Source organism: Bubalus bubalis, chromosome 12 (assembly GCF_019923935.1).
Source record: "Bubalus bubalis isolate 160015118507 breed Murrah chromosome 12, NDDB_SH_1, whole genome shotgun sequence".
Lineage (NCBI taxonomy): Eukaryota > Metazoa > Chordata > Mammalia > Artiodactyla > Bovidae > Bubalus > Bubalus bubalis.
This window is the reverse complement of record NC_059168.1, coordinates 37,029,837-37,048,565: the sequence shown is the minus strand read 5'-3', so window position 1 is coordinate 37,048,565 and position 18,729 is coordinate 37,029,837. Positions and strand designations below refer to the sequence as shown.

The following is an 18,729-nucleotide window of genomic DNA, read 5'->3' as shown; positions in this document are numbered from 1 at the left end:
GTCAGACACAACTGAAGTGACTTAGCACACACATAATAGATATACATAATTTAACTTGTTTTGCTACAACAGTAGAAATTGTAGAACATTTTAGCCAACTACTAGCAGTAAAAAAAAATTGTTAACAGTACTTTTTAAACTTTCAAAGTCCCCAAATTCCAAAACTTTGCTAAATGTTTCAGTTCAGTTCAGTTGCTCAGTCCTGTCCCACTCTTTGCAAATGTTTAGTGTTCATTTAATACAAAATGCCAATATTCTCAGAATTGGGATAAAATGGATGAATCATGTTTTTGTTTAATTTCTTGCCAAATTAAAGCACTAGAGTAGGTTTATCATAGAGAAATTTAGAAAGAGAGAAAAGTAAAAGAGGGAAATTGACATTATTCCCAACATCGCAACATGTCAGTGTATCTTCTAGGTATTTTTTGGTATATATATATATATGTGCGTGTGTGTGTTTTTAGAAATAATTTCTAATTAAAATGATATAAATTTTCAAGTAGAAACATGACTCAGAAATATGTTTCTAAATATATTTCATATAGTCAAATAATTGACTAGGCTTTTCAGTTTTAGCTGCATAATTTATTATGTAGACAACCATAAGCACAAAGGCTGAGCTACTTTATAAATGGTAGCAGGAAGACTTCTATGGTCATGCAGAAATTAAATATTTCACTTTGACACAGTTTTTTTTCAGTATGTGACCTGGTATAACTTTACTGCGATGTACATACTTAGCCTCACAATTTATAAAGCCTCTTTACACATGTTTAGTTATTTTATCTTCATAATAGCCTCACAAATAGGCTAAGACAGATATTATTATTACACTCATTTGGAAGAGAAAGAATGAAGGCATAAGTGACTTGCCAAAGGTTCAATAGGAGTTATACACGAGAAAATATTGAAATATTTGTCTTGAGAACTTTAAATATAATAAAGAAGATACATACAAAATTAAAAAAAAGATCATTTTAAAGCAGCATATTCTGACAAGTGGTAAGGAAATTCTAAGACAGAGAACCAGAATTCTCTGGAAAGAGCAAGAATAGGATTTGAATCGGTGGTGAGGAAGACACTGCATGGTGGTTTAGGAGAGGAGGGTTAGTTACATGGAGGTGACAGGAAATGTGTGAGGAAAAATCAGAGGCAACCTTAACATCTGTGCTTGCAGAAGAGGAAAAATAATGGTCCTCTCAGAGTAGACGGGAATTCGGGGAAGCAGTTCTAGATGGCTTCACCACCCAGGAGGGCCAGGACTCAGGCAACTGTGTAGGTGGTGGCTCTTGAGAGGATGAGAGGCAGGTGTGCAATCATTTAAAAAAAAACAAACACAAGATTCTTTTCCATTAAATGTCAACTCTGGGAATTTGTTTCTTTGGCTATTAATATTTTTTCCAAAAGGCACTGAAGTATACATGGAAAAACTGCGAACAATCTAGGGAAAGATAGGTATATGCTTTGGGAAAGCACATAAGTATTAACCTTGAGCCTGAACAAACTATGAGACATGAACAACTATTGGTTGTACATACATACATGCCAAAGACCCTGCCCTTCCACGGGTGATACTTAAGGCAGACGTTTTTCGTTCTGTGTCCCCATGCACGAAAACTAAAAGGAGAGTAACTATTTGGTAATTATTATCCCTTTGACTTGGGATGTGCACTTCGGTCCAAGTTACTGAAATATTTCTAGATGGACAACCACACACACACAAAGAGACTGGTTTCCTCAGACACAAAGATTTTTCTGATGAAATCACCCAGTCAGATGGTATAATGTCAACATGAAACATTCCAGATGATCAAATAATTCTCTAAAAAGACATACATAGCTGTAATACCAAGACAGGTATGAAATTTTCTGCAGAAAATAGCAAGTCTGAGATGCTATCTCTTTTTGAGAAGCACTACATGTTTGGAAAATGTGACAGATTATTAGTGTAGCAACACGCCATTAAATTCACACTAAATGAAAAGACACTGTTTATCTTCTCCAGTCTCCACTCACAGATTGTAATGCAAATTCTGTTAGAATTGGCAGGTACCTGGGAGCTCATCTGGCCCTCAGTAATCCCTAAGGTCCCTTCCGCCTGCGACTAGAGAATGGAGCAAAAGCAATAATATCCAACAAACCTGGTAGATTCGTTTCCTGTAAAACCAATGAAGCAGTTGATGCTCAACTGCTACTGTTTTTCAAGCATTTGTTTCAGGTAATTGTAATTTGCCTGTTCGCCAAACACTAGGGATTGCAAAAAGAGAAAGGATTTTATTGAGTTGGCCAAAAAGTTGTTTGCTGAAATAAAGGCACTTTTTTGCTTTAACAAAAATCAGCTCTCTGCACAAGGATTATAAAGTATTTATGAAGCCCTAAGGACATGTGATGGGAGAAGGCAATGGCACCCTACTCCAGTACTGTTGCCTGGAAAATCCCATGGATGGACGAGCCTGGTAGGCTGCAGTTCATGGGGTCGCACAGAGTCAGACACGACTGAAACGACTTAGCAGCAACAGCAGCAGCAAGGACATGTGATAGCTTTGAATAGTAGAACCTGTACACTCATCTTTTTGTCCCCTGCTTTTTCATTACTTTTTCCTTATATTGGAAGAAATGTATGTTATTGTAAAATAATTTTAAAATACAGGGAAAATTTAAAAACCATCAATTCACTACTCAAAGATAACTGTTTAATATTTTGGGAGAGCCTTTCAATTTATTTCCTACACAAAAAAAATATTTTTTAAGTAAAAATATCAAAGCCACAAATTTATCCCACTCAGAGGTAGACTGTTCATAGATCTTAAATATGTCCTTAAATAACATTAAGCAGTCCTCTAAAACATGACTTATAATGATTGCACAGTATTTCTTCATATGGATATACCAAATTTTATTTAACTGCCTGGAGGCAGAGGGTTTCAAGTCTTTAGTTTTATTCGCTATTGATAAGTTATTTAGTAATGAACCAGTGCTTGGTTCACACTCCTAATTATTTTCTTGGGTTAAATTACAGGATATAAAATTATTTGCAGTCTTTACTTTGGCGGCACACATAGTAAAACTGGGATGAAACTGTTTCGAAGGGTGTCAACATTTCTAAGGCAATTGACAGGCATTGCCAAATTTCTAGACTGAAAGACCATACTCACTTATGCTTCCATCAGCAAGGTTTGAGAGGGTTCATTCCCCAAATCTTTCTCGATACCAGATCATCTTGATTAAAAACACTGCTATTTTAAAGTGTCTATTCCTTAGTTATGGATGAGATTTAATATTTTCAAGTGTCTATTAGCAGACAATCGATAAAAACAAATACTTTTGCCACTCTTTGTCCATTCTGTAGATTTGCTAGAGGTCTTTACATTTCAAGAACAAGTCAACACTCTACGCTTGTTGCTTATACTCTTCTAGCTTGTGATCTGCCTGTTTGTTTCTTGAGGGTAGCAGGAAGGTAAACAAAATGTTTTAATATTTATATAGTTGAACCTATCATATTATTCTCTGATACAAGAGACTTTCACCTATAAGGGTATGGAGAAGCCATTCTGGCTTATCCCTGATTTGGCCTGAACTTTATGTGAACTAGAACAGCTTGACTTGTGGCTTGTCAAACACACATTGGACATCTGCTTTAACCATTAAAGAATGCATCATCCAGAGGTAGAGAATGCCTTTTTGAAGGTAGGAACGAACGTGTCCCCTCCATGATGCCCATGCTACTGCTCCTTCGAAGACAAGGTTCCCTCCCAGATGCGAAGGTCATGCTGCCTCTGTGTATGACTGATCTGAAATTATGAACAGTGAAGTGACAGTGTTAGTTGCTCAGTTGTGTCCAGCTCTTTGCATCCCCATGGATTGTAGCCTGCCAGTCTCCTCTGTTCATGGAATTCTCCAGGCAAGAATACTGGTGAGTGGGTAGCCATTCCCTTCTTCAGAGGATCTTCCCCACCCCATAGGGATCAAACACATTCTCCTCCATTGCAGGCGTATTCTTTACCATCTGAGCCACCTAGGAAGCCCACATCTCTGTTGAAACCTTGAAGGAAAATAACTGTCATGTTTGGTGTATGTATGTTCTTTGTTTCAACACAATATAAAGGTGTATTGAAAACTATGTTTCTCCAGAATGCTTTCTTCCTTGGTGGAGACTGCACTCCGGGGCTAGTCCTCAGCTTGACTTGAATAAAACTCCCTTCCATTTCTTACCATGTTGTGTCTGACTCTTAGCGACCCCATGGACTGCAGCCCACCAGGCTCCTCCATCCACGGGATTTTCCAGGCAAGCGTACTGGAGTGAGTTGCCATTGCCTTCTCCATTTATTGGTTATTTTTGTCAAATACCTTTATGGTTTATTTACTTTTATATTTAAAAATACCTTTCTCCAACTGGAAAGAAATTAAATATTTACTTATACATTCCTCTAGTTATTTTATAGTTTTTTAAACATTTAACTCTTTAATTCACAAATAGTTTATTCAAGTATATGCTATGAAGTAATGACATACAACAAGAATAATAAACTGTTCTAGTGCCCATTTGTCAGAGATAGTTATCATACCCTAAACTGTCATTCATATTAAGGTCTATTTCTCAGTTTAGTTTCTTTTTTGTTGGTGTTTATCTATCTTATGGCAGAAAGTGAAGAGGAACTGAAAAGCCTCTTGATGAAAGTGAAAGTGGAGAGTGAAAAAGTTGGCTTAAAGCTCAACATTCAGAAAACGAAGATCATGGCATCCTATCCCACCACTTCATGGGAAATAGATGGGGAAACAGTGGAAACAATGTCAGACTTTATTTTTCTGGGCTCCAAAATCACTGCAGATGGTGACTGCAGCCATGAAATTAAAAGACACTTACTCCTTGGAAGGAAAGTTATGACCAACCTAGATAGCATATTCAAAAGCAGAGACATTACTTTGCCAACAAAGGTCCGTCTAGTCAAGGCTATGGTTTTTCCTGTGGTCATGTATGGATGTGAGAGTTGGACTGTGAAGAAGGCTGAGCACTGAAGAATTGATGCTTTTGAACTGTGGTGTTGGAGAAGACTCTTGAGAGTCCCTTGGACTGCAAGGAGATCCAACCAGTCCATTCTGAAGGAGATCAGCCCTGGGATTTCTTTGGAAGGAATGATGCTAAAGCTGAAACTCCAGTACTTTGGCTACCTCATGTGAAGAGTTGACTCATTGGAAAAGACTCTGATGCTGGGAGGGATTGGGGGTAGGAGGAGAAGGGGACAACAGAGGATGAGATGGCTGGATGGCATCACTGACTCGATGGACGTGAGTCTGAGTGAACTCCGGGAGTTGGTGATGGACAGGGAGGCCTGGTGTGCTGCGATTCATGGGGTCGCAAAGAGTCGGACACGACTGAGCGACTAATCTGATCTGATCTGATCTATCTTTACCACAGTCTTATTTTAATTTTTGAAACTTCATAGTAGACTTTAGTAAATATTAGTGCATATTCTTTTTTTTAATTTATTTTTTAATTGAAGGATAGTTGCTTTACAGAATTATATTGTTTTCCATCAAGCATCAACATGAATCAGCCATAGGTACACATACGTTCCCCTCCCTCTTGAACCTCCCATGTTACTTTTCATTACTCTTTTTTTATCCCAAAGTTGTGGTTATTCTCACTCTTTATTCTCGTAGACGAACTTATTCATGCTATGTTGCTTCAGTCACGTCTGACTCTTTGTGACCCTATGGACTATATAGGGTCTATAGGGTCTTATAGGTCTGTAGGGTCTATAGGGTCTATAGGGTCTTATAGGTCTATAGGGTCTTATAGGTCTATAGGGTCTTATAGGTCTGTAGGGTCTCCCACCAGGCTCCTCTGTCCATGGAATTTTCCAGGCAAGAATACTAGAGTGGGTTGCCATGCCCGTCCCAGGGGATCGTCCCAATCCAGGGATCAAGCTCGGGTCTCTTACCTCTACCTGCGCTGGCAGGCAGGTTCTTTGCCACTAGTGCCGCCAATAACTTGAAGGGAAATATCAGATAATAATAAAGTTTATAAAGATTTTAATTGAACTTGTATTAAATATATATTAACTTGGAGATAAATAATGCATTTATAATTTTTATACTTCATGTCCAAAATCAAAGTTCTCTCCCCCCATTTGCAGAAGTCTTCTTTTACATCCCTCTGTAAAGTTTTATGCCAGTGCAAGTCACTCAGTTGTGTCCAACTCTTTGTGACCCCATAGACTGTAATAGTCCATAGGGTTCTCCAGGCCAGAATACTGGAGTGGGTAGCCTTTCTCTTCTCCAGGGCATCTTCCCAACCCAGGGATCAAACCCTAGTCTCCTGCATTACAGGCAGATTCTTTACCAGCTGAGCCACAAGGGAAGCCCAAGAATACTGGAGTGGGTAGCCTATGCCTTCTCCAGCGGATCTTCCTGACCCAGGAATTAAACTAGGGTCTCCTGCATTACAGGCAGATTCTTTACCAACTGAGGGAAGCCTGTAAAGCTTTATAATAGTCTTTAAATTAAATCTTTCATATTTCTTGTTATAGTTACTTCTGAGCATTTTATCATGTCTCTTTCAGCATTAAGTAGGAATAATGGAAAGGATCATGAAAAACTAGATTAAAAGAAGAACAAAAGAATTGGGAAACAGGAGGCGCTGGTTGGAGGAATAATACAGACATCTACTCTGATTGTACAGAAATGCACAATTTTTATATCAGCAGAGATCAACATATGCTCTACTCAAGCATACAACCTACCTTTATATTCTTTTATTTATGGACTTTATTGTCTATTATCTACAAACTTATGGTCAGAAGATCCCAGGACATATCCTGGGGTCCAGAGAAATTTTTGCTATGTCAGAGCAAAGGATGTGGATGGTGTTAACTGTGCTACCTGAGTAACAAAACAGAGAAGCAAACAGACAGAGGCAGGTCCTGGGCCACTAGCAGCATTACAGGCTGCTGCTGCTGCTGCTAAGTCGCTTCAATCGTGTCCGACTCTGCGTGACCCCATAGACGGCAGCCCATCAGGCTCCCCCGTCCCTGGGATTCTCCAGGCAGGAACACTGGAGTGGGTTGCCATTTAGTCCACAGGAAAACAGAGGCATTTAAAAGTCAGTGGCCCATGGAGGTTTGTGCTATGTATCCTTTTCTTTTTATATCCAACATAACACGGCACCTTTCTTCTCAGAGAACATAGCAAACACATCAAAAAATTTTGACATGCCATATGTATAAACATTTATAATATAAAAACTTAATTCATGAACTTAAAATCAGAACTGTTTTAAAACATGCAATTCTAAGAGTATTGAGTCTTCTTTATAATATGTAATTGATATAAAGCTTCCTTCTTAGCTACCAGCTGGGCACTTTGCTTGATTGTTGTTACACTGCATTTCTGAAACAGAGGCCCATCAGCTGAAGTAAGCAGGCTTCAGGATCAGAGATGCAGGTAAGAAGCCTCTAAATTTAAGGGGGAAAATGTAAAGTTGAGTAGTTTCTCAATACCAAATTATACACATAGACATCTCAAATTATCTTCATATGAGGTACCCAAATTTCTTTTAAATAACTGCTTTACCTTTATATGTTTCACTCCACAGCTAACCACTCTGTTTGGCTGATATGGATCCCAGGAAATATCAAAAATCTGTTTAAAAAAGATAAAAAGTTTCACATTCATGTGTTTTTGCCTTCTTTAAGATACTGTCCAATTGCCAAGATTCTACCCTCACAATCTGAACACAAGGTCACCCACACAAATGGAGGATTTGGCTCTGGAGATGAGTCAGGAATTGCTAATACACATTTTATCATTTTGTGTCTATTTACCTTGGGCCTGAATGGAGAAGAAATAATTAACCATATTCACTGAGAACAAACTACTGTCACATTTTTAATTCTGTCCAACCAGGGTAAACAAACCAATGATTTTGGATCATTTATCAAGATTTTTGGTTCTCCACAATGTTAATAAAACACTTTTGAGATAGAGTTACAATAAAAACAAAGAGAATGGCAATTGTTTAAAGTGCATATTACCCCAGGCCCATGTCAGAGATTCTGGTTTAGTGGATTGGAAATTGGGTGGATTTAGTGGGATCACCACATTCCACCAATTTAGTAGAAATTTAGTGGGTCAAACACATGCATTTAAAAACACACCCCAGAAGATGCTGATGTAGGTGGTCCATGGACCACATTCTATGAAGCTCTAATAGAAAGAAGGACCAATCATCAGAGGCAGAGACTAACCAAAGAATGAGGCTACTATCACATAGGAAGGAGCTATTGCTCCAATAATCAGACAAAGGAGGAGAACCTTTGGTTAGGTAGAGAGGAACACTTATGAACCACAGAAAGAGCACTGAGGCCTAAAGCTATCTGAGCTCAGGCAAGTCTTAGCATCTCTAAACTTAACCTCCTCTTCTCAAAAATGAATGAGTCACCTCAGTTCTGTTGTGAGGTCAATTAAGATAATGTAATGTATGTATGCTCATTTTGAAGACTACAAAGCACTGATTGTATAAATTAGTGCTAGTTATTAAGTATTTTAGCCACTAAAATAATCTTGAAAAAGCATCTGCCTCTAATCAACCAATAATAATTCATACTGACAACAGTAATAAAGAGCAAAATGATGTGATACAAATTATGGAGCCTGGGAGAACAGTGTTCCAAAACTGGTATTTCATTAAAACATTCTGGGTCTTTAAAGAGTTCTCACTAGACAGCACTGTACTTTTTACAATCTACTCCTAACTGGAGAGTGTACAGTACATTAACAAAACAAGAGCAAAATCATTTATTGATGCAGCCCAACTCAACTACTTTATAATATACAATGGGAGACAAGGCGGCAGAGGAGAAGGACTTGAACTCACCTCCTCTCATGAAAACACCAAAATCACAACTAACTGCTGAACAACCACTTACAAAAAAGACTCAAATTACCCACCCCCCAAAATTCTACACCAAAGACAGAGAAGAAGCCACAACAAGATGGTAGAAGGGGCATGTTCACAATATAATCAAGTCACATACCTGCTGGGTGGGAGACCAACAACCTGGAAAACAATTATTGGACTGGCCAAAGAGTTCATTTGGGTTTTCTGTAATACCTAATGGAAAAACTCAAGTAAATTTTTTGACCAATCTAATGTATCAGAGGTTCTCCCACAGGAGTGAGTTCTGAACTCCACGTCAGGCACCCCAGCCTGGGTGGTCTGGCATCAGGAGAAGGAGCCCTGAGAGCACTTGGCCTTGAAGGTCAGTGGGGCTTGAGTGCAGGAGCTCCACAGAGCTGGGAAAAGAGAGACTCCACTCTTGGAGACTGCACACAAGGTTTCATGTGCACAGGGACCCAGGGCAAAGCCATGACTCCACAGGAGCTTGGGTAGATCTAAGGGTTAGGGGTAGGTCAAGGAAGGGTCTCCTCAGGAGGCAGGGGGGTTGGCTGTTGCTCACTGTGGGGGCAGGGACACTGGTGGTGGAGATCCCAGAGAATATTCACTGGCATGAGCTCTCCAGGAAGAGGCTATTTTGGTTGCCATTTTAGCACAAAGACCTGCCCCACCCAACAGCCTGCAGGTTCCAGTCCTAGGATGCCTCAGGCCACACAACCAACAGGGTGGGAAGACAGCCCCACCTATTAGCAGACAGTCTATTTAAATCCATCCTGAGCCAAAAGCTGCCTATAAACACACCCCTTGACATGTTCTGCCCACCAGAGAGACAAGACCCAGCTCTACTCACAAGGGAACAAGCACTAGTCCCTCCTACCAGAAAGCCTGCACAAGCCCCTAGAGTAGCCTTATCCATGAGGGGCAAGACACCAGAATGAAGAGGAACTACAATCCTGCAGCCTGAGAAACAGACACCATAAACAGAGAAAGTTAGACAAAGTGAGATGGCAGAGAAATATGTTCCAGATGAAGAAACAAGATATAACCCCAAAAGAATAGTTAAGTGAAGTGGAGACAGACAATCTACCTGAAAAAGTATGCAGAGTAATGATAGTAAAGATAATCTAAGATCTCAGGGAAAAAAAAATGGAAGCACAGGCTAAGAGGATACAAGAAATATTTAATAAAGACTAGCTTTAAAGAACAGAGCTGAACAATACAATAATTGAAATGAAAAATGCCCAGAAAGAATAAATAATAGAATAAATGAGGCAGAAGAATAAATGAGACGAAAGACAGACTGGTGGAAATCAATGCTGCAGAAAAGAATAAAGAAAAAAGAATGAAAAGAAATGAGGACAGTCTCAGAGATTTCTGGGAGAACATTAAATGCACCAAATTCACATTATAGGGGTCCCAGAAGAAAAGAGACAGAACCCGAGAATATATTTGTAGAAAAGTGAAAGTGAAGTCACTCAGTTGTGTCTGACTCTTTGCGACCCCATGGACTGTAGCCCACCAAGCTCCTCCATCCATGGGATTCTCCAGGCAAGAATACTGGAGTGGATTGCCATTTCCTTCTCCAGGGGATCTTCCCAACCCAGGGATCGAACCCAGGTCTCCCACATTGCAGGCAGATGCTTTAACCTCTGACCTACCAGGGAATGTTGCATATTTGTAGAGCTAAGAGCCAAAAACTTCCCTAATAGGAGAAAAGAAACATTCAAATCCAGGGAGTTCAGAGAGTCCCATACAGGATAAACCCAAGGAGGAACACATTGAGACACATAGTAATCAAATTAACAAAACTTAAAGAAAAAGAGTAAAAGCAACAAGCAACATACATATGAAATCCCCATAAGGTTTACCACCTGATTTTTCAGCAGAAACTGCAGAAGGGAGTGGCACAATATAAAGAGATGAAAAGGAAAAACCTACAACTAAGAATATTCTACCCAGCAAGGCTCTCATTCAGATTCAAAGGAGATATCAAAAGCTTTCCAGAGAAGCAAAGGCTAACAGAATTCAGCACCAGGAAACCAGTTCTACAGCAAGTGCTAAAGGAAGTTCTTCAGTTGAAAAAGAAAAGACCACAAGTAGAAACAAGAAGATTATACATGGGAAAGCTCAGTGGTAAAGGTAAACACAAAGTAAAAATAGGAGATTTTCTACACACAAATCTGGTATCAAACCAGCAATCATGAAAAAGAACAAACGTGCAGGATTTGGAAATACATTTCAAATTGAGAGACTACTAACTTAAAACAATCGTGTGTGTGTGTGTTTATATGTATATATATATACAGACTGCTATATTAAAATCTCATGGGAACTGAAAATCAAAAATATACCATAAAAAAAAATACACCATAGATATACACACAAATAAAAAGCAATCCAAACACAACACTAAAGATAGTCATCAAATCACAAGAGAATAAAAGGTAGGGAAGAAAGACATACAAAAACAAATCCAAAACACTTAAAAAGAGGCTCCAACCAAAAGATATAGACTGGCTGAATGGATACAAAAACAAGATATGTATATATGCTGTCTACAAAAGACCCACTTCAGATCTAGGGACACATACAGACTGAAAGTGAGGGGATGGAGAAAGGTATTTCACACAAATGGAAAGCAAAAGAAAGCTGGAGTAGTAACATTCATATCAGACAAAATAGACTTAAAAATAAAGACTGTTACAAGAGACAAAGAAGGACATTGCATAATGACAAAGGGATCAATCTAAGAACAAGATATAAACATTATAAATATATTAATATATGCACCCAATATAGGAGTACCTCAATATATAAGGCAAACACTAACAGCCATAAAAGGAGAAATTGACAGTAACACAATAATAGTGGAGAACTTTAACACCCAGTTACATCATTATACAGATTATCCAGACAAAATCAATAAGGAAACACAGTTCTTAAATGACACATTAGACCAGATGGACTAATTATAAATCAATCACAAGAAAAAATTTATAAAAAACACAAACACCAAAATGTGGAATGTTTGTGTTAAACTTTGTTACCAAACAACGAAAAGCTCACTGAAGAAATCAAAGAGGAAATTAAAAAAAATACCTGGAGACAAATACCAAAGAAAATACAACAATCCAAAAATTATGGGACACAGCCAAAGCAGTTCTAAGAAGGAAATGTATAACAATGTAGTCTTACCACTGAGCTACCTGGGAAGCCCTCAGTGGTTTAAACAAAAAAAAAAAAAAAAAAAAGCACCTGTGATGCAGAAGACAGGAGTTCAATCCCTGGGTCAGGAAGATCCCCTGGAGAAGGAAATAGCAACCCACTCCATTACTCCTGACTGGGAAATCCCATGGACAGGGAAGCCAGGCAGGCTATAGTCCATGGGGCCACAAAGAGAGTCAGACATGACTTAGTGACTAAACAATAGCAACAACAATCTTACCTCAGGAAACAAGAAAAATTTCAAACAAACAACTTAATCTTATAGCGAAAGCAAATACAGAAAGAAGCACAAACAAACCCAAAGTTAGTAGAAGAAAAGTAATCATACAGATCAGAGCAAATAATTGAAATACAAAGAAAAAATATAAAAGATCAATGAAACTAAAAGCTGCTTCTTTGAAAACAAAATTCATATTTCTGTAGCCGGACTCCCATCCAATTACTAAACCAGTCCCAACCCTGCTTAGCTTCCAAGACCAAGCGAGATGAGGCAGGTTCAGGATGATATGGCCAAAGACTAGCCAGGCTCATTAAGAAAAAAAGGGAGAAGGCTCAAATCAATAAAATTAGAAATGAAAAAGGAGAAGTTACAACAGACACCACAGAAACACAAGGGATCATAAGAAACTACTATAAGCAACTATGTGCTGATAAAATGGACACTCTAGAAGAAATGGACAAATTCTTAGAAAAGTAAGCATTCTTGAGACTGAACCAGGAAGAAATAAAAAATATGAACAGACTAATCACAAGCACTGAAATTAAAACTGTGATTTAAGAACTTCCAATAAACAAAGAGGGAGAATGGACATGAGTTTGAGCAAACTGCAGGAGATAGTGAAGGACAGGAAAGGCTGGCATGCTGCAGTCCATGGAGCTGCAAAGAGTTGGACATGACTTAGTGATTAAAAAACAACAATAAACAAAAGTCCAGGAACACATGACTTCAAAGGTGAATTACAACAAACATTTAAAGAGCTATCACCTATCCTTCTGAAATTCTTCCCAAAGAACTGCAGAGGAAGAAATACTCCCAAGCTCATTCTATGAGGCCAGAATCACTTTGATACAAAAACCAGATAAAGATATCACACAAAAAGAAAATTACAGGCCAGTATCACTGATGAATTCCAGAAAAACACCTACTTTTGCTTCATTGACTATGCTAAAGCCTTTGGCTGTGTGGATCACAACAAACTGTGAAAAATTCTTAAAGAGATGGGACTACCAGACCATCTTAACTGTCTCCTGAGAAACCTGTATGCAGGTCAAGGGGCAACACTTAGAATCAGATACAGAACAACACATTGGTCAAAATTGGGAAAGGAGTACGACAAGGCTGTATATTGTCACCTGGCTTATTTAACTTGTATGCAGAGTACATTATGTGAAATGCTAGGCTGGATGAATCACAAGGTGGAATCAAGATTGTAGGGAGAGATATCAACAACTTTAGACATGCAGATGATACCACTTAATGGCAGAAATCGAAGAGGAACTAAACAGACACTTGATGAGGGTGAAAGAGGGGAATGAAAAAGCTGGCTTAAAACTCAACATTCAAAAAATGAAGATCAGGGCATCCGGTCCCATCACTTCATGGCAAAAGGAAGGGGGAAAAGTGGAAGCAGTGACAGATTTTATTTTCTTGGGCTCCAAAAATCACCGTGGATGATGACCGCAGCCATGAAATGAAAAAACGCTTGCTTCTTGAAAAGAAAGCTATGACAAACCTTGACAGCATATTAAAAAGCAGAGACATTACTTTGCTGACAAAGGTCTATATAGTCAAAACTATGGTTTTTCCAGTTGTCATGTATGGATGTGAGAACTGGACCATAAAGAAGGCAGAGCACTAAAGAATTTATGTTTTCAAACTGTGCCAGAGAAAACTCTTGAGAGTTCCTTGGACAGCAAAGAGATCAAACCAATCAATCCTAAAGGAAATCAACCCTGAATATTCATTGGAAGGACTGATGCTGAAGCTGAAGCTCCAATACTTTGGCCACCTGATGTGAAGAGCCAACTCACTGGAAAAACCCTGATGCTGGGAAAGATGGAAGGCAAAAGAGGGGAGCAACAGAGGATGAGATGGTTGGATGGCATCATAGACTCAATGGACATGAGTTTGAGCAAACTCTGGGTGATAGTGAAGGACAAGGAAGCCTGGAGCCCTGCGATCCATGGGGATACAAAGAGTCAGACACGACTGAGTGACTGAACAACAACAAATCACTGAAGAACACAGATCCAAAAATCCTCAACAAAATACTAGCAAATTCAATCCAACAATACACTAAAAGGATCATACACACCACGGTCAAGTGGGATTTATCCCAGGATGCTGCTGCTGCTGCTAAGTCGCTTCAGTCGTGTCCGACTCTGTGCGACCCCATAGACGGCAGCCCACCAGGCTCCCTTGTCCCTGGGATTCTCCAGGCAAGAACACTGGAGTGGGTTGCCATTTCCTTCTCCAACGCATGAAAGTGAAAAGTGAAAGTGAAGTCGCTCAGTCGTGTCGACCCTCAGCGACCCCATGGACTGCAGCCTACCAGGCTCCTCCATACACGGGATTTTCCAGGCAAGAGTACTGGAGTGGGGTGCCATTGCCTGCTCCGCCCAGTATGCTAGGATTCTTCAACATTCACAGATCAGTGTGATACACCACATTAACAAACTGAAGATTAAAAACTATACAATCATCTTAATAGATGAAGAAAAAATTTTTAAAAAAATTCAACACCCATTTATGATAAAGAAAAAAAATAAACTCTCCAGAAAGTAAGCACATGAGGGAACCTTCTTCAACATAATAAAGGCCATATATGACAAACCCAATGCTAACATCATTGTCGATGGTTTAAAACTGAGCACATTTCCTCTAACATCAGGAACAAGACAAGAATGTCCACTCTCGCTAGCTTTATTCAACATAATTTTGGAAGTCCTCACCATGGCACTCAAAGAAAAATAAACAAAAGGAATCCAAATTGGAATACAAAAAGTAAAACCACCAACAAAAAGTAACACCACCATGTTTGCAGATGACATGATACTGTATACAGAAAACCCTAAAGATGCTACAACCACTAGATCTCATCAATGAATTCGGTAAAGTTGCAGGATACAAAATTAATACATAGAAATATTTTCCTTTCCTATACACTAACAATGAAAGATCAGAAGGAGAAATTAAGGAAACAATCCTATTTACCATCCCATCAAAAAGAACAAAATACCTAGGAATAAACCTAGCTAATGGCAATCCACTCCAGTATTCTTGCCTGGAGAATCCCATGGACAGAGGGGCTGGCGGGCCGCAGTCTGTGGGGTTGCAAAGAGTCAGACATGGCTAAGTGACTAACACTAAGGAGGCAAAAGACCAGTATGCAAAAAACTGTAAGATGCTGATGAAAGAAATCAAAGTTAATACAGAGAGATGGAAAGATATAGCACGTTCTTATATTAGAATAATCAATATTGTTAAAATGACTATACTACCCACGGTAATCTACAGATTCAATGCAATTTCTATTAAATTACCAATGGCACTTTTCGCAGAATTGGAACAAAAAGACCCAAGATGGACAGGTCATGGTGGAGAGTTCTGACAAAACGTGGTCCACTGGAGAAGGGAATGGCAAACCACTTCAATATTCTTGCCTTCAGAACCCCATGAACAGTATGAAAAGGCAAAAAGATATGACACTGAAAGATGAACTCCCCAGGTTAGTAGGTGCCCAATATGCTACTGGAGAAGAGCGGAGAAATAGTTCCAGAAAGAATGAAGACGCTGAGCCAAAGTGAAAACAATGCCCAGTTGTGGAAATAAAGTCTGATGCTGTAAAGAACAATATTGCATAGGAACCTGGAATGTTAGGTCCATGAATCAAGGTAAATTGGAAGTGGTCAAACAGGAGATGGCAAGAGTGAACATCAACATTTTAGGAATCAGTGAACTAAAATGGACCAGAATGGGCAAATTTAATTCAGATGACCATTATATCTACTACTGTGGGCAAGAATCCCTTAGAAGAAATGTAGCCTCACAGTCAACAAAAGAGTCCGAAATGCAGTACTTGGGTGCAATCTCAAAATGATTTCTGTGTGCTTTCAAGACAAACCATTCAATATCACAGTAATCCAAGACTATGCCCCAATGACTAATGCCAAAGAAGCGGAAGCTGAATGGTTCTGTGAAGACCTTCTAGGAATAACACCAAAAAAAAGATGTTATTTTTATCATAGGTAACTGGAATGCAAAAGTAGGAAGTTAAGATATACCTGAGTAACAGGCAAGTTTGGCCTTGGAGCACACAATGAAGCAGGGCAAAGGCTAACCGAGTTTTCCCAACAGAACACGCTGGTCATAGCAAACACCCTCCTCCAACAACACAAGAGACAACTCTACACATGGACATCACCAGATAGTCAATACTGAAATCAGACTGATTATATTCTTTACAGCTGAAGATGGAGATGCTCTATACAGTCAGCAAAAACAAGACTGGGAGCTGACTGTAGCTCAGATCATGAATTCCTTAGTGCCAAATTCAGACTTAAACTGAAGAAAGTAGGGAAAACCACTAGACCATTCAGGTAGGACTTAAATCAAATCCCTTATGATTATACAGTGGAAGTGACAAATAGATTCAAGGGATTAGATCTGATGATGTGCCTAAAGAACTATGGATGGAGGTTTGAAACACTGTACAGGAGGTGGTGATCAAGACCATTCCCAAGAAAAAGAAATGCAAAAAGGCAGAATGGTTGTCTGAGGAGGCCTTACAAATAGTTGAGAAAAGAAAAGAAGGCAAAGGAGAAAAGGAAAGATATACTCACCTAAATGCAGAGTTCCAAAGAATAGTAAGAAAAGATAATACAGCCTTCCTAAATGATCAATGCAAAGAAATAGGGGGAAACAGTAGAATGGGAAAGACTAGAGATCTCTTGAAGAAAATTAGAGATACCAAGGGAACATTTCATGCAAAGATGGGCACAATAAAGCATAAAAATGGCATGGACCTAGCAGAAGCAGAAAACATTAAGAAGAGGTGGCAAGAATACACAGAAGAACTACACAAAAAAGATCTTCATGACCCAGATTAACTCAATGGTGTGGTCACTTGCCGAGAGCCAGACATCCTGGAGGGACTTAGGAAACATTACTATGAACAAAGCTAGTGGAGGTGATGGGATTCAAGCTGAGCTATTAAGGATGATGCTGTTAAAGTGATGCACTCAATATCTCAGAAAATTTGGAAAACTCAGCAGTGGCCACAGGACTGGAAGAGGTCAGTTTTCATTCCAATCCCAAAGAAAGGCCATTCCAAAGAATGTTCAAACTACTGCACAATTGCAGTCATCTCACATGCTAGCAAAGTAATGCTCAAAATTCTCCAAGCTAGGCTTCAACAGTATGTGAACCAAGAACTTCCAGATGTTTAAGCTGGATTAAAGGCACTGGAACCAGAGATCAAATTGCCAACATACACTGGACCATAGAAAAAGCTAGAGAATTCCAGAAAAACATCTACTTCTGCTTTACTGACTACACTAAAGCCTTTGACTGTGTGGACCACAACAAACTATGGAAAATTCTTAAACAGATGGGAAAACCAGACCACCTTACCTGCCTCCTGAGAAACCTGTATGGAGGTCAAGAAGAAAGAGTTATAACCAGATATGGAAAAACAGACTGGTTCAAAATTGGGAAAGTAGTATATCAGGGCTGTATACTGTCACCCTGCTTATTTATCTTATATGCAGAGTACATCATGTGATATGTCGGGATGGATGAGGCACAAGCTGGAATCAAGATTGCAGGGAGAAATATCAATAACCTCAGATATGCGATAACACCAGTCTTATGGCAGAAAGTGAAGAGGAACTAAAGAGCCTCTTAATGAAAGTGAAAGAAGAGAGTAAAAAAGTTGCTTAGAACTCCACATTCAAAAAACGAAGATCATGGCATCCGGCCCCATCACTTGATGGCAGAAAACATGGGAAACAATGGAAACTGTGAAAGACTTTATTTTCTTGGGTTCTAAAATCACTGCAGGTGGTAAATGCAACCATGAGATTAAAATATGCTTGCTCCTTGGAAGAAAAGCTATGACCAACCTAGACAGCATATTAAAAAGCAGAGACATTACTTGGCCAACAGAAGTCCATCTAGTCAAAGCTATGGTTTTTCCAGTGGTCATGTATGGATGTGAGAGTTGGACCACAAGGAAAGCTGAGTACCAAAGAATTGATGCTTTTGAACTGTTTTGTTGGAGAAAACTCTTGAGAATCCCCTGGACTGCAAGGAGATCAAATCAGTCAATCCTAAAGGAAATCAGTCCTGAATATTAACTGATGGCTGATGCTGAAGCTGAAGATCCAATACTTTGGCCACCTGATGCAAAGAGCCAACTCATTAGAAAAGACCCTGATGCGGGGAAAGATTGAAGGCAGGAGAAGAGGATGACAGAAGATGAGATAGTTGGATGGCAGTACCGAATCGACAGACATGAGTTTGAGCAAGCTCAAACTTCCCTGGTGATGGACAAGGAATCCTGGCATGCTGCAGTCCCGGGGGTTGCAAAGAGTCTGACAGGACTGAG

At 39.3% G+C, this 18,729-nt stretch overlaps 1 protein-coding gene across 9 annotated transcripts in view; it reads right to left on the bottom strand.

The window, feature by feature from the left end:
* EML6 (EMAP like 6) overlaps positions 1 to 18,729 on the bottom strand; it is a 288,870-nt gene that overhangs the window by 164,903 nt on the left and 105,238 nt on the right. For all 9 annotated transcript variants that reach the window (XM_044925915.2, XM_025261030.3, XM_044925913.2 and 6 more), the window contains exon 5: positions 7,573 to 7,641. In XM_044925915.2, coding sequence (XP_044781850.1) covers positions 7,573 to 7,641 — 69 coding nt within the window. The remainder of the gene's footprint in view (positions 1 to 7,572; positions 7,642 to 18,729) is intronic.